A 19,108-nucleotide genomic window follows, 5' to 3' on the forward strand; every position below is an offset into this window, starting at 1 on the left:
AACAACTAGAATAAACAGAAATTAAACAGTTTTTATATGTAACAAGGTTCCAGGCGCTAGGTTCTACCCTTTAATATGAAATTTAGTACAAGGACTAGTACTACTACTTTGAATCGACTTACGCACTACGTGAGTTGAGTTCCTATTTCACTAGTTTAAGTGGCTCGTTCCCCAGAGAATCGCATTAACACACATGTTATGTGCCTATGACTTTGCATGTCTGCCTATATAGTCTATATTGTACAAGTATATACAAGAGATTAGAGAGCCCTTCATCCCCAGATCCCCAAACTGCCGCACGATGACTTGCTAAAAGCGAACATTGTGTTGATTTGTCCAGAGTTCGGAGTAAAAAGCTTCCTCTTCTAGGGTGGGGTGGGTGGTGACACCAGAGTCCACCTCCCGGCCACACCCACTTTCCCAGTGTCCTGCCGCCACGAGAGGTCCCCCGCCCCGCCTGATTTCTCTCGAGGTCCTGTGTGCGCACGTTTTTTATTTGTCCAACAAACAAAAAACAAAACACAAAGGGAACAACACAAACTTTCCAACTTTCCACTTTTCCAGTGGGCGGAAGCCAAACCATCGCGGGTAATCTTCTGTGCAAGTATGGGTTTTGTATCTTGCGGGTACCTTTGTTGCACGAATGTACATATGTACATATGTACATATATGTGCGTGCCTGTATATATGTAAAAAACACAGCTGCCTGGCTGCTGCTGCTGGACACGGAAATATCGATCCAAAGTATCGCAATGAGTCACTATGAGTGCTCACATTTAGGCACTGACAAAAAAGACGACCAACAAGCGGAATTATCTACATAAAAACTAGTTTTGATGGGGCAGTAAAAAAATTATATTTTTTAAAAGATGAATTTGTAGACCACTTAATTGAGATAATATCTTCAGAGTGTGTTTTTTAGAGCAGTGTTGCACGATTCGAGTTGAAAGAGAGCGCCATCTACTGACGGAAGACATAAAACGTGCCCTGGTCCGCAACCCTTTTCCCCGCTTCTTTCCCTCCGGAATTGTTTGGCCTGTGCAGTGAGGCATATATCCGGAGTTTCTGCGTCCCGCTTCTCGTTTCTCCTCTTGGGGGTGATTTCAACTTAGTCCTGGACAAAACGAACCAGCAGAGGAGGCTTTCACACTTAAAGAAAGTTAGTGGGCTACCTAAAAGGCTACACGATAATTAAAGGAAATATTTTACAACTAATGCAAGCTAAAATCTAGAATAATGAATAACCAGGTCATTTTTACCAGGCTTTCTTTGCTTTCATTACCAAATTTGGCTCAGTGCAGTTGATGGTTTTCACGGGGCGACAGATTCAGGTTACACACCTGTTCATTTCTCTTCTGACCTGTCCTGCGACAACCCATTTCTGCAATACCGCCTGCCACCCTTCTGCGGGCAGAAATCAATAAAGCCAAATGCAACGCCCCCCAAATAAGTTGTCCACACACAAGACGGCTCTCTAAAATTAAACTTTCATCGGGTTCAATCGTACAAAAAAAAGTGCTGGTTGTCATTACAATAAATAAATAAATAGGCAAAAAAAAAAATTAGGAGGAATTGGTCATCTAGGACACGAAACGCAGGTTGGTGCGCTTTCGTCCACCGAAGTCGCCAAAATTGCGGCGAACGGCCTGAAGAACAGCTTGCTGGGCGACGGGATCCGTTTGCGATTCTTCGGAAGAGACCACAGCGGATTCAGCACTGGGCTTTGAATCGGATTGGCGGCCCAGGATGTTCCAGAAGGGACGCGGCGTGGTGGTGGTCGGCGCTGGGTCCTTGTTGATGTAAATGCAGTTGATGATGGGCTCATCGCCGTAGAATTGACGATTCTTGTTGCGCAAACGACGGCGTTCTTGCTGCTGCTGGCGGCGCCTCTTCTGTTGTTGCTGCAGGCGGCGGCGATTCTGCTGCTGTTGCGTTTTGCGGCGACGTTGCTGCTGCAACTGCTGCTGCTGGGGACGACGGCGTCGATAGCCACCAATGGAGGAGCTGCTGCTGGAAGAACCAATACTGCTGCTGGGTCGGCGACGCTTGTTGCTGTTGCTGATGCTGCTGCTGCTAGACTGCTTCTTCTTCTTCTTGGTCTTGCGCTGGCTAAAACTGCTGCTGCTGCTGTTACTGCTAGGCCTCTTCTTCTTCTTTTTGTTCTTATCGGAAGAATTGCTGCCCGAAGAAGAAGATGAAATGGTGCTAGAAGATGCGGCAATATTGCTGCTTGCGGAAGAAGATGCAACAGCAGATTCTTCCATGGCCACTGGCTTCTTGATCACATCCACGGGAGTAAGCTGCTCCATCTCCGGTTGGTTTTGATTCTCCTCAGGCTTCTTCTTCTTTTGATCCTTATCCTGCTTCCTTTTCTGATCTTTATCCTGCTGCTGCGGCTTCTTCTTTTGCTTCGCAGGCTGCTCTTCATCTTGAACCTCTTGCTTGCGTTTCTTCTGCTGCTGGCGTTTCTTATTCTGTTGCTGATTCTTGTTCTTCTGTTTCTGGTTCTTGTTCTTCTTGTTCTTGTTCTTCTTGTTCTTATTGGGCCGCTTATTGACGACGGGTTGCATGTCGCTATCATCCCCACCGGTAGACCAGCTGGCTACCGTAGAGATGGGCTGGTCCTCGCTGATGATCTCCTCCTCGAACACTCCCAGGCCATTAAAGCCGGGCTGATCTCTGTAGAAGCCATTGCCGCCGTAGTAGAAATCATCGTAGTCCTCCTCGTCGTAGTCGTCCTCATCGTAGTCATCCTCATGCTGGTCCACCACCTCCCAGGGCTGGACAAAGGGATAAAAGCTGACGCCAGCTGACTGGTGGGCAGCATCTGATTGAACGGGCTTCAGCTCAAATACGGCATGGGTATCGGGATTGACTTTGGGCGGCTGATGCGATTGGACCACCACGATACCAGCATCTTCGGCCACATTGGCATGACTGGCGGCATTGGCGACCACACTGACTCCCTGATTAAGATGGGCAGCAGTGGATTGACTTTGCAGGGGCAAAGCCAAGGCAGCGGGGACAAAGTTGGGCTGATTTGTTGAAGACTGATCGTCACTATCATCATCATCATCGTTCTCCTGCTCATCGTCATCGTCGTTGTCATCGTTCTGAACATCTCCCTGGGGAAGCGGCGACTTCAAGTGGACACCCGTCAGGGCAACATAACGCCTATTGCTATTCTCCACCTCCTGCAGAACAGCTCCTCCCTCACGGTGTTCCTTTGCGGGCAGACTCTCCACATTCAAGGGTTGCGAACTGACTGAGACAGAGGCTGCCGATCCCGATCCTGATCCTGCTGCACGACCCGAACGCTTCCTCCTCGTGACCACGCACTGCGACTGACTGCCATCGCCTTTCAATTGGCGCCCCTGAATGTAGAATCGCTTCAGCTCGTACTCATCGCCATTCTCGTCCACCTCGATCATGGTCTCACCGGCGACCCTGGTGGCCACCAGGCACATGCCAAGAGCCAGCAAAGCCCACACACAGCTGTTCCTCATCTCTATATCTCGTCTATAACTGAGCTAGCCGACGATCGGCAACCGGCTTATATTAGCTCGCACCACACGGACGGACCTATTGACCCACGGCTAATTGCCAAAAAATATGCTAGCTCAAGCAGTTCAGTTTAGTTCAGCGCAGCTCAGTTCACCGAAAGGTACGGTTTCCTACGAACCCGAGGGCTCTGAATTATTCATCAGCTCAACAGCTCAGCATCTCCAGCTTGGCTAGCACCATTGGGCTTTCTTTGGAGAACCCGTTTTATTACTATTTCTTCTTTGACTTTCTGTCGGGGTCAATGGATCGACCGATCATTAATAACCAAGCATCGATGCGGATGAAAGTTTCTGCCAAAAGGGCCCATTGTGTGTCATCTAGGTTTGCAATCAATTTGCACAAAGAAAAACTAAGCAACCCTTTCTTAGTGGTATATACATACTTCCGGCTATATTTAATTCATGTCTTTATAAGAGGGGTAACAGGTAAACTTCATGCCCAATGTTGTTTTTCTAATAATTTAGGAATACTTTTTAAATATCTTTGGATTTTTTCTCTCAGTATGAATTTTAACCCTTTTTGGGAGTGGAAAGTTGAACATGAGTCCCGTGTCGAATGCCATGTATACTCGTAAGTCTCGCAGATTATAAAAATAGCTTCAGCGACTCTATTGACTAAATTTAAACCAGACACATTCCTGATCACAATTGAATTGTGCCAAAGATTTATTTAAACCAAAGAAATGATTTATCCGCCAGTTACCACCACAAAGAGCAAAAAACGAACAAAGGAATTGCCATTTCTGGATATTCCGACACAAAAGGTTAGCCCACACGTGGTGCGAAAGTTCAATGCTGGAGATTCACTACTAAATACCAAGTCTGCCACATTCAATACCCTTTTTCCAAAAAAAAAAGTAAGTCAGGTCTAGTGAACTCACTATATTTTATAATTTAGCAAAGTATTTCATATGCTTAACGAACAGGTGATAGAAACATAATACCGCGTTTTGAATAGAGTATAGAAAGCGAAATTGACCTTTGATGGAATGAAAGAAGAAACAACGATGGGAAAGCAGATTTCTTAGCGGGATTAAAGTTTCTTCGATGCTGCGCCAAAAACCAAATTAATTTATTGAATTCGTTATTGGGTTTTTTTTTTTTCCTAAATTGTACCGAAAAAGAGACATTTAGCGAAATTGGACAGCAAAAGCCAATAAACATTCCAAATCACAGTTTGACCCCGCGTTGTTTTTCTGTTTTTAGTTAAGCCACACAAACTTAAGTCAGTTGGACCAAGTCAAACGCCAATGCAACAACCGCATTTCCAACGGGGACATATTCAGAGTTGCGGCCATTTATTGCCCACTCCGTGCGGAATGCTAATGAAGCATCGTAAATTTCCAGGGCCAAGAGGAGCAGAGCAGCCCGCGGGCCAAATAGTTGGGTGTGCTCCAGGTCCGCCGAAGAATCCAAGATGGATTTCGGCACTGGCGAACATTTCGCAGCTGAAATGCTCTCTCTCTCTCTTTCTCTAGCCACGAACTAGAAATTAAGTGGCTTTACGTTGTTAAAATGTATATTAAACTGTAAGAAAATCATTTATAATGTGCTTAAGCAATGGCTACATTGGTAAGACATTAAGTCCGAATGTCCTGGTCAGAAATCAATGGGCAGACAGACTGAAGAGATGTGGTGAACTGTGGAGATAAATAAGTGCTGCCTTTGTGCATAATAATCGCGATAAAATACAGTAAGCAGTGGCAGAGCCTGCAGCAGCACATATTTGTATGTCACGCACGTTTTCTAAGTAGCAACACCAGCGGCAGCAGCAGCAGCAACTTCAACTAGCAGCAGCAGCAACATCAACGAGCAGCAGCAACGGGCAACACCAGCAGCAGCTACAGTAGCCGTAACAAGTAACAACACACCTTGTTCTTGTACTGATATCAAGTGCTGATTACACACCCTGACAAATGGAAAAGAAAAGAAACCAATATGAAAGTAGAAGAGACGAGACGAGACGCCTGATCGACATCCAAATCGGAGTTCACCAAACGATATTAGGCCGGGAATTCGTTTCGATTTTGTACTCTGCGCTCTTTTATCACAATCAGCCAGTCCCAGCAACCAACGCAATCTGTCATCGACCCATTTGTGATGAGACATCACAGTGCCTGCTCTACAATATACACATATAGTGTACATATATTCCGATCGTATCGGGAATCGAGGCAAAGTGAAGTGGAGTGGAGTCCAGTTGCCCATTGTCCAAGTAACACACGAGCCATGATTGTTTACAGTGGTTGCAAAAAGTTGAGCCACGGAGGTGGAACATGGGGCAAGCTAACTGAATTGATAATGCTCTTCTTTTTTTTAGGGGAATACATTGTTTCTATGCCGAAATTACAATAATATAATAAAGAGTTTACAACGTAGGGGCATACTTGACATCGCTAGTGTGCAAACATCCCGCACCCACACGCCTACGAAAACCTGGCCCACCTGCTACACATACGTACACATACACACACACTCATGCATAGACATAGATAGACATATACATTTATATACCATCCGATCTGAGTGATCATATAAACAAATTGACGCACGGAGCAAGAAAGTGCGTATACGCAATTAGAATTCCATTAACTAATTTCTTCTCATTTGCATGGCGCACTTTCTAAGTGCATGGGCAGCATCTTGCCGGTGTAATAGCAATAAATAAAAGAACTTTCATTTACATTTATTCACCATAAGGGGTCTGAAATTACAAAAAAAAAAAATGGGGAAATGAAGAGCGGAGCAGAAGAACAGCATTTACCATGAATTTTTAAATATTTGTTTGCCGCTTTCGTGGCGAGCACACACAGAATTTATAATTAATTCGTGCATTAAATTTTCGAGTATATTATATTTGGTTATATTTCTGTTTTTTTTTTTTTTGATTTTGTTTTTCTTGTCGCCCAAATCAATAAGTTATATGTGAGAGTTTCCGTTAATGAGATGCATGATAGCGAGGAATGTGCGCTGACACAAATATGCAAAACGATTTTCGATTATTTCTGGTTATTAATGCCGCATTATTGGCTTGCAACATGTGGCGACGACCAGTGAAAAGTGAAGAAAACTGGTTTTCCTGCAAATCACAGCGGCAGACCAATCCCAATGCGACTCTTTCGTATATGTATGTATGTACATACATATACACGTTTTCCTGTATCTCGAGATTCTGTGCAGATGCAGTTGCAGTTGCAGTTGCAGCGGATCGACAAAATGGCGGTTTTAAAAAAGAAACCAATCAGTGAGTAATAGTAAAATCGGTTTTTCTTCGTTCGGAGCTGACCCAATAAAAATAAAAGAGCCCAATGTACCACTAATTTACAATTTGCCATCGCCCATATAAGAATTCCCAGCACGTGTGCCTTATTTATTTCAATTTTATGCTGTTTTCAGTTTATTTCTTACAAAAGCTGAAGCGAGCACAAACCAAAATTAAAGTTTATTTGTGTAAATCTTCCAGCTTTTTAATATATAAGTGCGATAATAAACAGATCGTGAAAATATACAAATACAAATATATATATTCTATATTTAACAATTACAAGAATAACAAAAAATGGGTATAAAACTAAAGAATTTAGCATAATATTTTAAATAATGCTGAGGAAGTTCATTAAGTAGGCTTCTATTAAAAGTGCTACTCACGTGGAGTTAGTCAAAAAAGCAAACAAACAAAATCAAACAACCGGCGACATTTTCGAATTTCCCGCCTTGTTTTGAAACGGTTATGGAAGCGGTTAATGGCCGAGTTTCGCTAACTTGAACACTGGAGGGCGCCAGACGTGATACGGTAGTACCATTCTTATTAGTATTTCGGTATTACCATGCAGTAAACGCACGGGCACACTTTTGACCGGCACTGTACAACACTGCAAATAGTGCAAAAATTTTTTACAACGTGATTAAATATAGATTATTTTCGAGACATAAACGGACCGCAAGAATCCGCTAACGTAGCAAAAGTAACAGCTCGATATACAAACATATAGGATACACAGGAGGAGAGAACTGCGAATACCCAGGAAACCGAAGGGATCAGTCCATAAATCATCATGCCACGAGGAAAGTTCGTCAACCACAAGGGTCGCAGTCGCCATTTCACATCTCCCGAGGAACTGCAGCAGGAATCGGAGGAGGACAGCGACCAGACCAGCGGCTCGGGATCAGAAAGCGACGATAAAGCCGCAGCCGGCGGCGGAGCCAGTTCCTCCTCCGCCAAAGCAAAGGCTCCCGCCCCACGAAAAGCGCCAGTGAATCGCAATCAAAAGTCGCGACCAGCGGCGGGCGCCACTGCGGCCAGTTCCTCGGAATCGGAATCTGGCGAGGATTCCGACGACGACTCCGAAGCGGAAGCCCGCGATGCCAAGAAGGGCGTGGCCTCACTCATTGAAATCGAGAACCCCAACCGGGTGACCAAGAAGGCCACACAAAAACTGTCGGCCATCAAGCTGGACGACGGGCCACCCGGTGCCGGCGGCCAGCCCAAGCCGGAGCTTTCCCGCCGCGAGCGAGAACAGATCGAGAAGCAAAAAGCGCGCCAGCGCTACGAGAAACTCCATGCTGCTGGCAAAACCACCGAGGCAAAGGCCGATCTGGCCAGATTGGCTCTCATCCGGCAGCAGCGCGAGGAGGCGGCCGCTAAGCGGGAGGCGGAAAAGAAGGCAGCCGATGTGGCCACCAAAAAGCCGGGCGCCAAGTAGACAATCCATCCTGTAAACCTTCCCTTTCCTCCCTCACGGGGAAAATAAATAGAGCTCTCAATTGTGCAACGTATACAAGAAACGCAATAATCCCTTCGAAGAACAGGGCTAAATGGCAATTAGTTAAGCATAAATTAACGTAAACACACATTCAAAATTATTCAAGTTTTCTAAGCCTGTCTTTTGTAACTGCAAATTATACAAAAATAAACCAACTAATTGTAAAAACGGAGAGCAAGTGAGTGTGTGTCGCCTGGGTTGATGAACCGCAATCAGGGAATCGTAGATAACCCAGGTTGTGTTCATCGTCTACTTCGGTTTACGAGGTATATATTGAACGGATCTATTTGCTTGCCCTGCGTTATCAATGGCATCAGATAGATAGATAGAAAACTACATATATATATAAGGCATTTAAGTACCAAAAATAGTTTGCAGTTCTGGATATTCCAACAAATTTAATGGAAGTCAATCAAAAGAATAGATGTAGACTAACTACTAGCTATGACTATGACTAAGAAAAACAGTGCGATGGACTATACCACGCCCCAAACCTCTTCGAAGGCGGAACAGATTTTGGAGCACGCGATGGCCGCCGAAAGTGGATAGTTGCTAATGGAGAACAGCTCCTCCGTGTAGTCCGTTTTAAGAACGCCGTGCGCGAAGGCTCCGATGACAATGACCACCGGCTCATCATAGCTGGCAGAGCTCTCTTCGCCATGTGGCACCAGATCCCGGCAATTGGCCAACAGTTTGCCGGAGAAGCTCATGGCGTATTTCTTGCAACCGACCGGCACATGATCAGTGATGGGATTCTTAATGACACTCATCAGTCGCCGGGAGGAGTCATTGGCGCGAATTTGGAACTTGTGGAGCAATTGCACCATCAGTCCCGCAAAGCGTTTAAAGGTCCTCGGGATACGGGTCTGTGGATTGATTTCGATCAGGACATTGTGCTCGGTGCGTACGAAGACCTGGAGGAGACCAGCCCGGTTCAGTGGAGAATCGAAGAGCATCAAGAGGCACTGGTGGGTGATGTCCGGACGACAGGATCCCGGATCTCTTTGGTTCTTGCGCATGATTCCCGCGTGATCATCGCAGTTAAGCAGCTCGAAAGTGTTGTGCACCTAGTGAAATGATAATATATATATATATTAATATGTATGGAAGGAGTTCATTTGATGTGACCCACCTTCACCGTCTCCAGTTGGGCTCCTTCCAAAACGATTATAAGCCGCTTCTCGGTGGCATTCAGATGGAGCACCTTGAATTGTTTCTTGTCCAGATCGAACTCCGGATCATCGGCCTTGCGACCCACGAACTTTCGCTTCCTGTTGATCGCCTTGCCCTGGCCACCCATGTCGTCAAGTATTTGGATATGGTAAAAACAACTCCAAAACGTATCGACTGCAAATCCGCACGTTTTTCGAAATGCACAGGTTCAGTATGACCCTAAAGCGGGCTACCCTAAATACCCGACCTAAAAATATATATGGCATATATTTTCAGTATTTAAATACTGATAAGAATTCCTCTGCTCTGGTCACACGCCGGCGAGTTTGTTTATTATTTTTGGATTTGGATTCGCGGATCCTTCTGGTCCACCTGGTCCTCCGCCTCTAGTCCTTCGAGATGCGCTCGTGCCCGCTGGCATTTGCCGTGCTTCTTGGCATTTTTCACCTGATCCAGGCCTGCAATCACTGGGTTCTACGCGAGGAGCAAATCGTGCCCAAACTGGACTCCCCATTCCACATGCGGGAGCCTCAGAATCTGGCGGCATTTCTCGAGCAGATCAGGTACAGTGAGTATGTGGAGCGGTCCTATCTGGATCTCCTGCGCAAACGGGAACAGATTGTGGAGCATCTTCGATTCTCGATGCGTTTCGGTGAGGATCTGGCGGAGCAGGCCAAGTGCGCCATGGACTACTACATGCTAGAGAAACGAATGTCTTACCTGAAGATCACGCCAGAGCAGCTGAAAAGGATTAATCTCCCGGACCAGATGCAATTGCACATCCAGAAGAGCGCATCCTCCATGGGAATGGAGCCGGTTTGCAGCGATTACCACCGATTGAGCGTGGGTCCAGCCACCTACGATCATCTGGAGAGTTTTCAGCCCGAGGTCCTGGCCGCTGCCTTTCTGGAGCGCGACACCAATGTGGGCATGGCCACCGTGGAATTGACCCGCCGATATGCGGTGGAGGGACTGCAGCACCATCCAGCATCCTGGAAGTTCCACACCCTGAGCTCTTACTACTGGCGGATGCGAGGAAATGCCCGGGAGGCACTGCCCTGTGCCAGATTGGCTGCCTTGCTGGCACCGCCGATATTCAAGGATATACCCCTGCTGAGTCTGGGGACCATACTCTTTCGCATGGGCAGACTGGCCGATGCCGATTTGATACTAACTGCCGCGGTGGAACATGCTCCAAATGTGGCCGAGAATCATGTGGTTCTGGCCTCTGCTCTGGCCATGAAACACGACTTCAATCGATCCCTGCAGCACTTCGATGAAGCCGAGCGATTGGATCCCAGCACATTGCCGAGAACCCAGCAGGTGCGAAACTTCATCAGTTGCCTGGAGAACCTCACCAAGAAAACCTCCAAGATGTATAGCTATGTGAAGTACATGAAGAACGAAGTGAAGGAGTTCAAGAAGCTGAAGCATCACATCTCCCAGAATCACGAGAGATTGATCCAACAGCAACTACCACTGGGAGCGAGGCGTCTGCTTGGCCTGGATGCCCAGACCAACAACGATGATCTCCATCGAAGGGGTCAATACTGCAGCACGCGGACGCCGAATGGTTCGGATGAACCGGTGCTATTCTGCGACTTCTATTCGGACATGCAAATGCGACTGGAAAGCAAGGACGTGGACATCGATGTGCTTGAACGGGATCTGAAGGCCAATACGGATGCGGTCATTCGCCAAGTGTCCACCGAAATCCGGAAGCAGTTCAATTTGGAGCAGCTTAAGGCGGCCAAGGCCCAAATGCCAGCAAAGGCCACCAAGGCTACATAGTAATAGTATAATCGCAACCACATGGACTGGCACATTCCCTACACAAATCAACCAAATATTTTGGGTCACAAAATAGCTTTTACGATTAATCTGTTCTTAAATAGTATTTAGTATTTAGGTTTGTGTGCGAGAGACGTGTGCGTGTATATATATACACCAATCTATAGGATAAGTTTTCAGGTATAGTTTAATCAGACTAGGCTTTTAAGCGGGAATGTTCGAGAGGAGGTTCTCTAAATGTATGAACGTCTAACTAATTGCCTGGCTTGTTAACAAGATTACTTCTTAAATTAGAAAAACGCTTTTAATGATAACTTTGATTAAGATTTTAACACATTCGATAAGAAACAAGATTTTAATTATATTTAACTAAGGACAACTTAGTTTATTTCTGGTTTCGTATAGTTAGTAACAACTACACGAACTATTTTACAATGTTTATATTTGTCCGGAACTTCCTCCCTCGAATTTCCCCAAAAAATGAGTATAAAGATCGCGTATTTATATTTAACGCTTGTTTTACATCCAGTTATGTTTCTTAATGTAAAAGAAGAAATCTACAAAAATAACTACAGCCATGATTCAATCGAAGAACACCAGGTTCCTGAGAGGAGTTTCTTTGGTGCATTACCATTGGATTGGTTGGGTTCTTAAGGCCTCCAGCAGACTGGACAAACTGGCAAAGGAATGGGGATGGTCACCACCACTCACAAGCAATCCGCTCCAGCCGCAATTCCGAGCACCTTCATAGTCTATGTCCATCTTGTTGCCAATGTGAAGGGCCTGCTCCGCTGGAATGTGCAATCTCTTCAGCGGAATTTCGAAGATCCCTCGATCTGGTTTCATAACACCGGCATCGTAGGAAGTCAGAATGAAATCGAATTTCCCGGCAAAGCCCATGGCGTCCAGAACTTGTGGCAGTGAAGAATCGAAATTGGAGATGATGCCCACACATTTGCCGGCACTTAGGACGTTCTGCACCAATTCCTGGGCACCATCTACATGATTCCAACAGGCACTGGTCCGAAAAACAGAAATTAAACGCTGACCGATCTGCTCCAGCTTCTCGGGCGAGAGTCCCTGGTCCACGCAGCTAAAGGTTCGGGCAACCAACTGGAGCCACCATCGCTGCCAGTCCAAACCCGGCGAGTAACGTCCAAAGTTTGGATGCTCGCTGCTCATCGCCTTGAACTGCTGGCGAAAGCATTGCTCCAATCTACGGCGATCCACTCCGGTGACCCCGAACTCCTCTGCCGTCTGATGGTACTGGCGGAGGGGATCTTCCAGGCGAAGCAGCGTGTCCGTCACATCGAAGGTCACCAGGCGAAAGCGTTTCAAATTCGCAACAAATTGCGAAGTTAACGACATTATGGCCGCCAGTGTGGTATTCTTGTCCACCAGATATTACGTATACGCAGCTGGTATTTTTTCACTATTTTCAAAAACTTCCAAGAGCTTTGGTTAGTTGTAGATCGTTTATTGAAATAAATAATGAAAAATCAGCAATTATAAAATCTATATATTTATGTATCTATAATGATAAAAAATCTATTTTTTCAACGTGTTAATATCTTTTTACATATTAAGATGTTTTTAAATATAAAAAACTTTTTGTAATTGGCGCAAATAACACAACATTAATTCTGGTATTTTTCGCTACACCTGTGCTGTGTGTATTTGTCGACATTTATTTGCTGCCCGCCGGCGGGCACACTAAACCAAACGAAAATAATTTTGTTACAAAAAAAATCAACAAATCGTATTGTTAAATGGCCGTGCGAACACGAACGACCAAAAATCCGCCGCAGCGCCCGATTCCAAACCAAATCCTCGAGGCAGTCGGTAGTTAATAATACCGCAGAGCGGCCAGATCGGAGGATATATACCATCCATATCCGAGTACCCTCCAACGAGAGATCGGAGCAAATAGAGGTGGAGATCCCGAGAAGATCCACAGTTACGTGATTCCCGGCGACACGGATTCGATTCTGGCTGGGATTGGGCTTCGTATTGGAGCATTACCCACGGCGGTTCATCGATGCAACAATGAATGTTCGAAAGCGGCCACGTTTGGAAATGGAACTCGGTTCCAACAACACCAACACCACCACCACCACCAGCACATCCACGTCCTCCTCCTCCGTAAACAGCAGTAATGCCAATCCAACAGCTGGAAGCCTCATGACCATTACCAATCACCACACCGCTGATTTGTCAGAGGCCCTGATCAGCAGTTCCTTTGCCAACGGTCATCAAAGCCTAATCCTAACCAGCGCCATGGGAAATCCGCTGATGAACAGCCAAGGTGCTCAGATATTCCTCACCATTTGCGGTGACGAGAACTCGGAGGATTCGCAGGAATACTATACCATTAAACAGGAACCCGGCTCTGATCTGGATGTTCATTCGCTGCTGCCCACCAATCTGCAGCTGCCCACTGGCTGTGAGATTTATCTGGTCAAAGACACCGGCAGTTTAATGGGTGAATCGCCGACCAAGGCGGCCATCAAGCTGGAACTGGATACGTTGAGCGAAAAGCCGCGTCTTCCAACTGTTACAACTTCCTCCTGCACAAAGCCTCTGGTTATAACCACCCAGACCGTGAATCCTCCCACTCCAGGCAACACTACCACCTCCAGTGTCCTGTATGGCTCTCACGGCCACAGCCACGCCCAAGCCCGATCCCAGCCAGAATCCGCTGGCCAAACGCCATCCAGCAAACTGGATGCGTATAAGAAACGCGATGACAAACGTCGTGCCACGCACAACGAAGTCGAACGCCGGCGTCGCGACAAGATCAACAGCTGGATCTTCAAGCTCAAGGAGATGCTGCCCAGTCTGAGCTCCAGCTCCAGTTTCAGCGAGGCGAGCACAAGTCCCAGCACCAGCGGAAGTACGAGTACTAATGGAAGCGCAAATGGAAGTAGCCACTCCAAAGGGAATGCCAGCAGTGCCAGTGGACGGACGCCGCCCAATGACTCCAAGTCACAGATCCTGATCAAGGCGTGCGAGTACATCAAGAGCATGCAGGGCGAGATTGACACGTGAGTGGGGTCTTGGTCACAGGGGGAAACCATTGAATCGGAAATCCATAAGTCCATTTTGTACATTAAAAAGGGCTTCTATTGATTTTCAGCTATATAACTTTTATGATATCTTATTGAAAAAATTCATATTGTTGTACAAGAAAGGGTTTGCTATCAGGCTTATAGATCTAGCCAATCAACTCCACATTCTGCTTACATCATGTATTGAATGCAAGCGGGGATAAAGTTACCCAAAGGGCGGACACTTGATCTTTTCCACATTTTCAGTAGATATGCGTACTTAATGTGCTGACATAGGGGTGTTATCTTTTTAGTAAACAAAACCCCTCGAAGCGGTTCTTTTTCGCCACTATCTGGTGCAATATGAGCTGGACCCTCGAATGTCCCAGTGATTCAAGACTCGAGCATAGGATTTCCATGTTAATCAAATGCGGTTTCCCCCTGAGCAAAACCATACACCCAAATGGTCACCATTGAAAAACAAACAAACAAACTACTCAATTTTGTCCACCTACAAAACAGGCTACGCGACTGCCTGCGGGAGGCGGATGGCCTGAGGGCCAGCAACCAGGCGCTGCGGGAGGAACTGGATCGTCTGAAGCGCCAGCAACAGCTCCAGGAGCGCTTCCACACGGCCGGCGGCAGATCGACCTTTAATGTTACGCTGAACTCGCTAAACAGCTCGGCAACAAGTGATCTTTTCGAGGGCATCGATACGACGCCCAATCTGGCCGCCGTCTCGTCGCTGGGATTCGGCAAGCGTGGCCTGCTGATCAGCGATTTTGATGAGTAAGCCAGCTGGCAGCGGAAAAGGAGTGGAAAGAACAACATATGGGTGCACCGATTTGGTTACCGGCTACCGGTTACGGGTTACGGGATATGGGATACGGGGAAAACAAAAAAACAAAAACGTAGGCGGATGGACAAGCGCTGGCGCCTTCACAAAACATATACGCCCATCCACCAAAGAATGACGTGCAACGTAACGTACACGCAACGCAACATACGCAGTACAATAAACGGACATGACGAGTGATTCCTTGTTATCGCCGCTCTGTTATATGTTATATAAGAAAAGCATATTACATATGTGTATGTATATGTATATGCAGTCGAACTTCGGTGACTCAAGCCAAGTTATTGGCCTAACCGCTCTGACAAAAAGCTGTTCTCAATTGAGTTTAATTAACGAGCCGCGGTACAACACAGCTGCTTTTATATGTTATATCTGTTATTGGTATTATTCCTTCCCTACCCACTACCTCCCTCCCTTCCTCTATCACCTCAAAAGTGAGCCCAAAAAAAATCATGCATATAACGATCTAACAAATTTTTTGTACCACAGAAACATGGTTCATCCATGCCGCGTTCATTTTCATATTTAGTTTAGGGTTCCGGGATATTAGATCACAAACAAATATTGTTGATAAGCAGCTTTAAAGCCCTTTCTGTTCTTCCAGGTATTTTTTTCTATATTCTATATTAAATTATGTTTAAGATATACGTATGTATATTTGTTTCGATTTGCACAGCGAATCTATAACTAAGCCATGTTTAAAACAATTTCTATGCGTTCATTAGAACTACTACTACAGCTGTAGTTTTCACTTTCAACAAGAGGTTATTGTAATTGAAAGTAAAATATTTTTTCAAAAATGTCATGTAAACAAATTGAAATAATAGTAAAATAACATAAGATATGTATAAGAAATTTCTTGCTGAAAGTGGAAACGGAAGTGGTGGACATATTATAAAGTTTTAATTCGTTATACAGGAATTTAGTTATAAGTCTGAAGCTTGAGTAACAAAAGTTCGATTGTATAGATGTTAAATGATTTTTTTTTTATTTATCTATGGAAAGCACTCAGATCCTCAAGCGGTTTGCCATCATTATATACCTATGAATTACCTAGAAATACAAGCAAAATCTAAAAGCGTTAACGATACCTTCCTATTGCATATATACCTTGAACTAAATCATATTTGGAGCATGTTTGTGCTTGATTTTTCGATTTTATTGTACTGTTTCTCGCACTAATTACCTACAACATAATGTAACGAAATTATACTATATCTAGTTATATCGTATATATAATATATATTATATATATATATATATAGACAAGTGTACATACGTAGTGCAGGCGGTAGAACAGTGGGAGTTCGAGGGAGATGCGGCTATATAGTGCCGCACTGCTCGTCGGGGGCGTGTGCACCGTTACAGATAAAACGCTATTGTTGATTAAGAATAATATTATATTATATTATATTTGAGCATAAAGTTGTTGTAAATGTTATATCACTGTTTTCGATATACGACGCTGTTTCAGAAGTATACAGAACAAAATGTTTTAAATATGATTCATTTGTAATACATACTTAACAAAAATGCCAAAAAAAAAACAACAAAAAACAATTAAACAAACACACCACACTAAAGCAAACACACTAAGATTCGGGATTGTAAGGACTCGGTATTGTGAGGTACTGGGAATTGCATTGTTTGACCCATGGCCGAAACGAAATGGGATCTTGTGTTACTTGTTGCTATCTATATGCAGTACATTACAATAATATCACATTTCTGTCATTTGACAGCTAATAATTCTATTCAATTTCAATAAACGAACTCAGTAATGGTTAACACACACAATCAATTTCTCATTCAATGGAATTGCTAGAATGCGGGCATCGCATCGATTCATAAGAAGAATGTGCTGGTTTGCTTTCACAGCTGTGTCTATGATTAAATATCAACGTGTCACACTCAACAGCCCTCAAAAAAGAAGACAGATATTTACATTTTCAATCTCCCACCATCGTAATATATATTTTTGAGCTTGTGTAGGAAACATTCCCAGTTTTTAGACAATCAGTCGCCTGGCGTAATCACCCACATGGAGCAAGCCGTGTTCCACGGATGCAATGTGCAGATTGGCTCCATTCATGTACTCCACATTAATGTGGGGATTTTGCAGCTCAGAGATCAGAGTGGAGCACGCGGCTGCTGGATCCCCAGTGCCAACTAGGTTATTCTGTAGGCAAATCACCATTAAATAGCGTATGCATTAGCAAAGTCACTTACTTACCGCCCAAAATTCGTTGCCAGGCAGGGCATTTCCATCCCAGGCGTAGGTCACCACGGGCAGCATGTCCTTCGTTAGTTTGTCTCCCGGGCTTCTGACCGAATTCCGGATGCGAATACCACCTTGCGGATGTTTGTCCACGGGAAAGGTGGCCCCGTCGTACAAGCTTCCCACCCTCGGTAAATGAAACCAGGAGAAGTGTATCACTCCAATGTTGCTGAGGCGTTCTCCAAGTGCCCGCAATCGTCCCTCAAACGCTTCGAAGAAGGTGCGCTCCTGCTGGCCAGCTGCCTTCCAAACGCCCAGTCCGATGCCCACCACATGGATATAGGCGGGCTTGCCAGCCTTGGATGCTCTATCCTGTGCCTCCAAAAGCAGGGTATCGAAAGTGATGGCATATCGCTTGCGCATGACCTGGTGATCGAAAATGCCCTCGGTAACCTCTTCGAAACGCTTATCATCATGAGGAGTGTCTCCGTAAATGAAGTCCCTGGGTTCCTCGTAGAACTCTCGCCAGATTCTACGAAAATCTGATGCAGGTGCGGCAGTCTCACTGCACATGCTGGCCAACCCATAACCTTTGGCCTGAGTGTTTTGGGTTTCGGTTATCATGATATCCTGGTATTCCATCACATCGGGGCGCTCGAAACGAGCTCCAATCAGTCCAATGATCACGCCCTCCCGTTCGATTGTGTCCTTATTCTGGGTCACCTCACCAGCATTCGATCTCCTCCCATCGTTAATGAACTCCGAGTGGCAGGACACGTAGAGCAGGGCGGCCAGCTTGATCTCGTCGTAGCTGAGCACCGAGTTCAGAGTGAGGGGATCCTTTTCGCTGAAAGTGCCCACCGCCTCGAAGCCCTCGAGTCCAATTTTGCCATCCATGGTATGGTAGTAGTCGCCACTGCCGAAGAACCACACACATCTCTTCACCAGAAGGCGCTGCACAAAGTCAACTAGAGTCATGTCCTTGTAGATTAACTTTTCCTGCTCGCTGCCTGTAAAACGATGACCCAAAGCTTAATTTCCTTCGGTTTGAAGCTTGGTAATACACAAAGTTTTATAAACAGTTGAAAACTTAATAGAAAAAAGTTTAAAACAAAGCCTTTATACAATATCCCCTCTTTTGATAAGCTGACAATATATGACCACAATCTTAAGCTTCTTCTGAATCATGAGAGCTCCCAAAAAAACAGAAGGTTTCTAGCTGTACCCACCGAACTTGAGCTTGTGCTCCAGGAAACTGATGTAGAGTAGGAGGGTCCGTTCGTGAATCACCGGATAGGCGGATGCGATTTGCTTTTGTATGTGATCACTTCGATCCACCGGTTGCGCCTTCACCCGGCAGGTATCGATGCCAAACTAATGTGGGGGGGATTGAATCCTTGTCTATAGACATTACAAATTCGAATTCAATTCCAATGAGTATACCTTGGCGGGAAACTTCTCTGATACAGATTTAAAATGATTCAGATCCACCGGAACGTTGGGTTTTTCCATTTGCCGGCATTGTTGCAGCATCTGATGACCGAAAACACTTTCCGGGAGCTTCGTACAATTGGCAGGCCATACGGCGGAAGATGTCCCGCACACAGAACCCATTATGGGACTCATAGAGAACAGATGCACATGGGATCTTAGTAGAGTTTCCCGGATCGCAAAGCTCGACATTGATAAGAATACAT

The 19,108-nt window shown here is 45.4% G+C and overlaps 7 protein-coding genes across 7 annotated transcripts; 3 read left to right on the plus strand and 4 right to left on the minus strand.

Moving 5' to 3' along the window:
• Positions 1–1,470: 1,470 nt before the first annotated feature.
• LOC6524226 (glutamic acid-rich protein) lies at positions 1,471–3,503 on the minus strand. Its single transcript, XM_002100053.4, has one exon. The coding sequence runs from the start codon at positions 3,465–3,467 to the stop codon at positions 1,581–1,583; it is 1,887 nt and encodes a 628-aa protein (XP_002100089.2). The 5' UTR covers positions 3,468–3,503; the 3' UTR covers positions 1,471–1,580.
• A 3,723-nt stretch (positions 3,504–7,226) lies between these two features.
• Positions 7,227–8,500, plus strand: LOC6524227 (28 kDa heat- and acid-stable phosphoprotein). The gene has a single exon (XM_002100054.4). The coding sequence runs from the start codon at positions 7,619–7,621 to the stop codon at positions 8,264–8,266; it is 648 nt and encodes a 215-aa protein (XP_002100090.1). The 5' UTR covers positions 7,227–7,618; the 3' UTR covers positions 8,267–8,500.
• A 197-nt stretch (positions 8,501–8,697) lies between these two features.
• On the minus strand, positions 8,698–9,721 carry LOC6524228 (ribosomal RNA small subunit methyltransferase NEP1). Its single transcript, XM_002100055.4, has 2 exons — positions 9,459–9,721; positions 8,698–9,393 (listed from the first exon to the last, which is right to left on the minus strand). Exons 1-2 carry the CDS (start codon positions 9,624–9,626, stop codon positions 8,803–8,805), a joined length of 759 nt encoding a protein of 252 aa, XP_002100091.1. The 5' UTR covers positions 9,627–9,721; the 3' UTR covers positions 8,698–8,802.
• A 71-nt stretch (positions 9,722–9,792) lies between these two features.
• Positions 9,793–11,881, plus strand: LOC6524229. Its single transcript, XM_002100056.4, has one exon. It carries the CDS (start codon positions 9,899–9,901, stop codon positions 11,288–11,290), a length of 1,392 nt encoding a protein of 463 aa, XP_002100092.1. The 5' UTR covers positions 9,793–9,898; the 3' UTR covers positions 11,291–11,881.
• Positions 11,576–12,688, minus strand: LOC6524230 (rhythmically expressed gene 2 protein). The gene has a single exon (XM_002100057.4). The coding sequence runs from the start codon at positions 12,656–12,658 to the stop codon at positions 11,918–11,920; it is 741 nt and encodes a 246-aa protein (XP_002100093.1). The 5' UTR covers positions 12,659–12,688; the 3' UTR covers positions 11,576–11,917.
• Positions 12,689–12,983: 295 nt separating this feature from the next.
• LOC6524231 (uncharacterized protein DDB_G0271670) lies at positions 12,984–16,985 on the plus strand. Its single transcript, XM_002100058.4, has 2 exons — positions 12,984–14,334; positions 14,860–16,985. Exons 1-2 carry the CDS (start codon positions 13,337–13,339, stop codon positions 15,128–15,130), a joined length of 1,269 nt encoding a protein of 422 aa, XP_002100094.1. The 5' UTR covers positions 12,984–13,336; the 3' UTR covers positions 15,131–16,985.
• A 148-nt stretch (positions 16,986–17,133) lies between these two features.
• On the minus strand, positions 17,134–19,094 carry LOC6524232. The gene is made up of 4 exons (XM_002100059.4): positions 18,855–19,094; positions 18,641–18,785; positions 17,427–18,421; positions 17,134–17,372 (listed from the first exon to the last, which is right to left on the minus strand). The coding sequence occupies exons 1-4, from the start codon at positions 19,092–19,094 to the stop codon at positions 17,202–17,204; spliced, it is 1,551 nt and encodes a 516-aa protein (XP_002100095.2). The 3' UTR covers positions 17,134–17,201.
• Positions 19,095–19,108: the final 14 nt, after the last annotated feature.

Source organism: Drosophila yakuba, chromosome X (assembly GCF_016746365.2).
Source record: "Drosophila yakuba strain Tai18E2 chromosome X, Prin_Dyak_Tai18E2_2.1, whole genome shotgun sequence".
Lineage (NCBI taxonomy): Eukaryota > Metazoa > Arthropoda > Insecta > Diptera > Drosophilidae > Drosophila > Drosophila yakuba.

Excerpts from the sequence above, each read along its gene's own strand:
- LOC6524231 (XM_002100058.4), top strand. The coding sequence starts at position 13,337 with ATGAATGTTCGAAAGCGGCCACGTTTGGAAATGGAACTCGGTTCCAAC. Across the intron at positions 14,335-14,859 it reads ATGCAGGGCGAGATTGACAC|GCTACGCGACTGCCTGCGGG; the intron begins GTGAGTGGGGTC and ends CCTACAAAACAG.
- LOC6524227 (XM_002100054.4), top strand. The coding sequence starts at position 7,619 with ATGCCACGAGGAAAGTTCGTCAACCACAAGGGTCGCAGTCGCCATTTC.
- LOC6524230 (XM_002100057.4), bottom strand. The coding sequence starts at position 12,658 with ATGTCGTTAACTTCGCAATTTGTTGCGAATTTGAAACGCTTTCGCCTG.
- LOC6524228 (XM_002100055.4), bottom strand. The coding sequence starts at position 9,626 with ATGGGTGGCCAGGGCAAGGCGATCAACAGGAAGCGAAAGTTCGTGGGT. Across the intron at positions 9,394-9,458 it reads CCCAACTGGAGACGGTGAAG|GTGCACAACACTTTCGAGCT; the intron begins GTGGGTCACATC and ends TCATTTCACTAG.
- LOC6524232 (XM_002100059.4), bottom strand. The coding sequence starts at position 19,094 with ATGTCGAGCTTTGCGATCCGGGAAACTCTACTAAGATCCCATGTGCAT. Across the intron at positions 18,786-18,854 it reads CAGAGAAGTTTCCCGCCAAG|TTTGGCATCGATACCTGCCG; the intron begins GTATACTCATTG and ends CCCCCACATTAG. Across the intron at positions 17,373-17,426 it reads CTGGCAACGAATTTTGGGCG|AATAACCTAGTTGGCACTGG; the intron begins GTAAGTAAGTGA and ends ATTTGCCTACAG.
- LOC6524229 (XM_002100056.4), top strand. The coding sequence starts at position 9,899 with ATGCGCTCGTGCCCGCTGGCATTTGCCGTGCTTCTTGGCATTTTTCAC.
- LOC6524226 (XM_002100053.4), bottom strand. The coding sequence starts at position 3,467 with ATGTGCCTGGTGGCCACCAGGGTCGCCGGTGAGACCATGATCGAGGTG.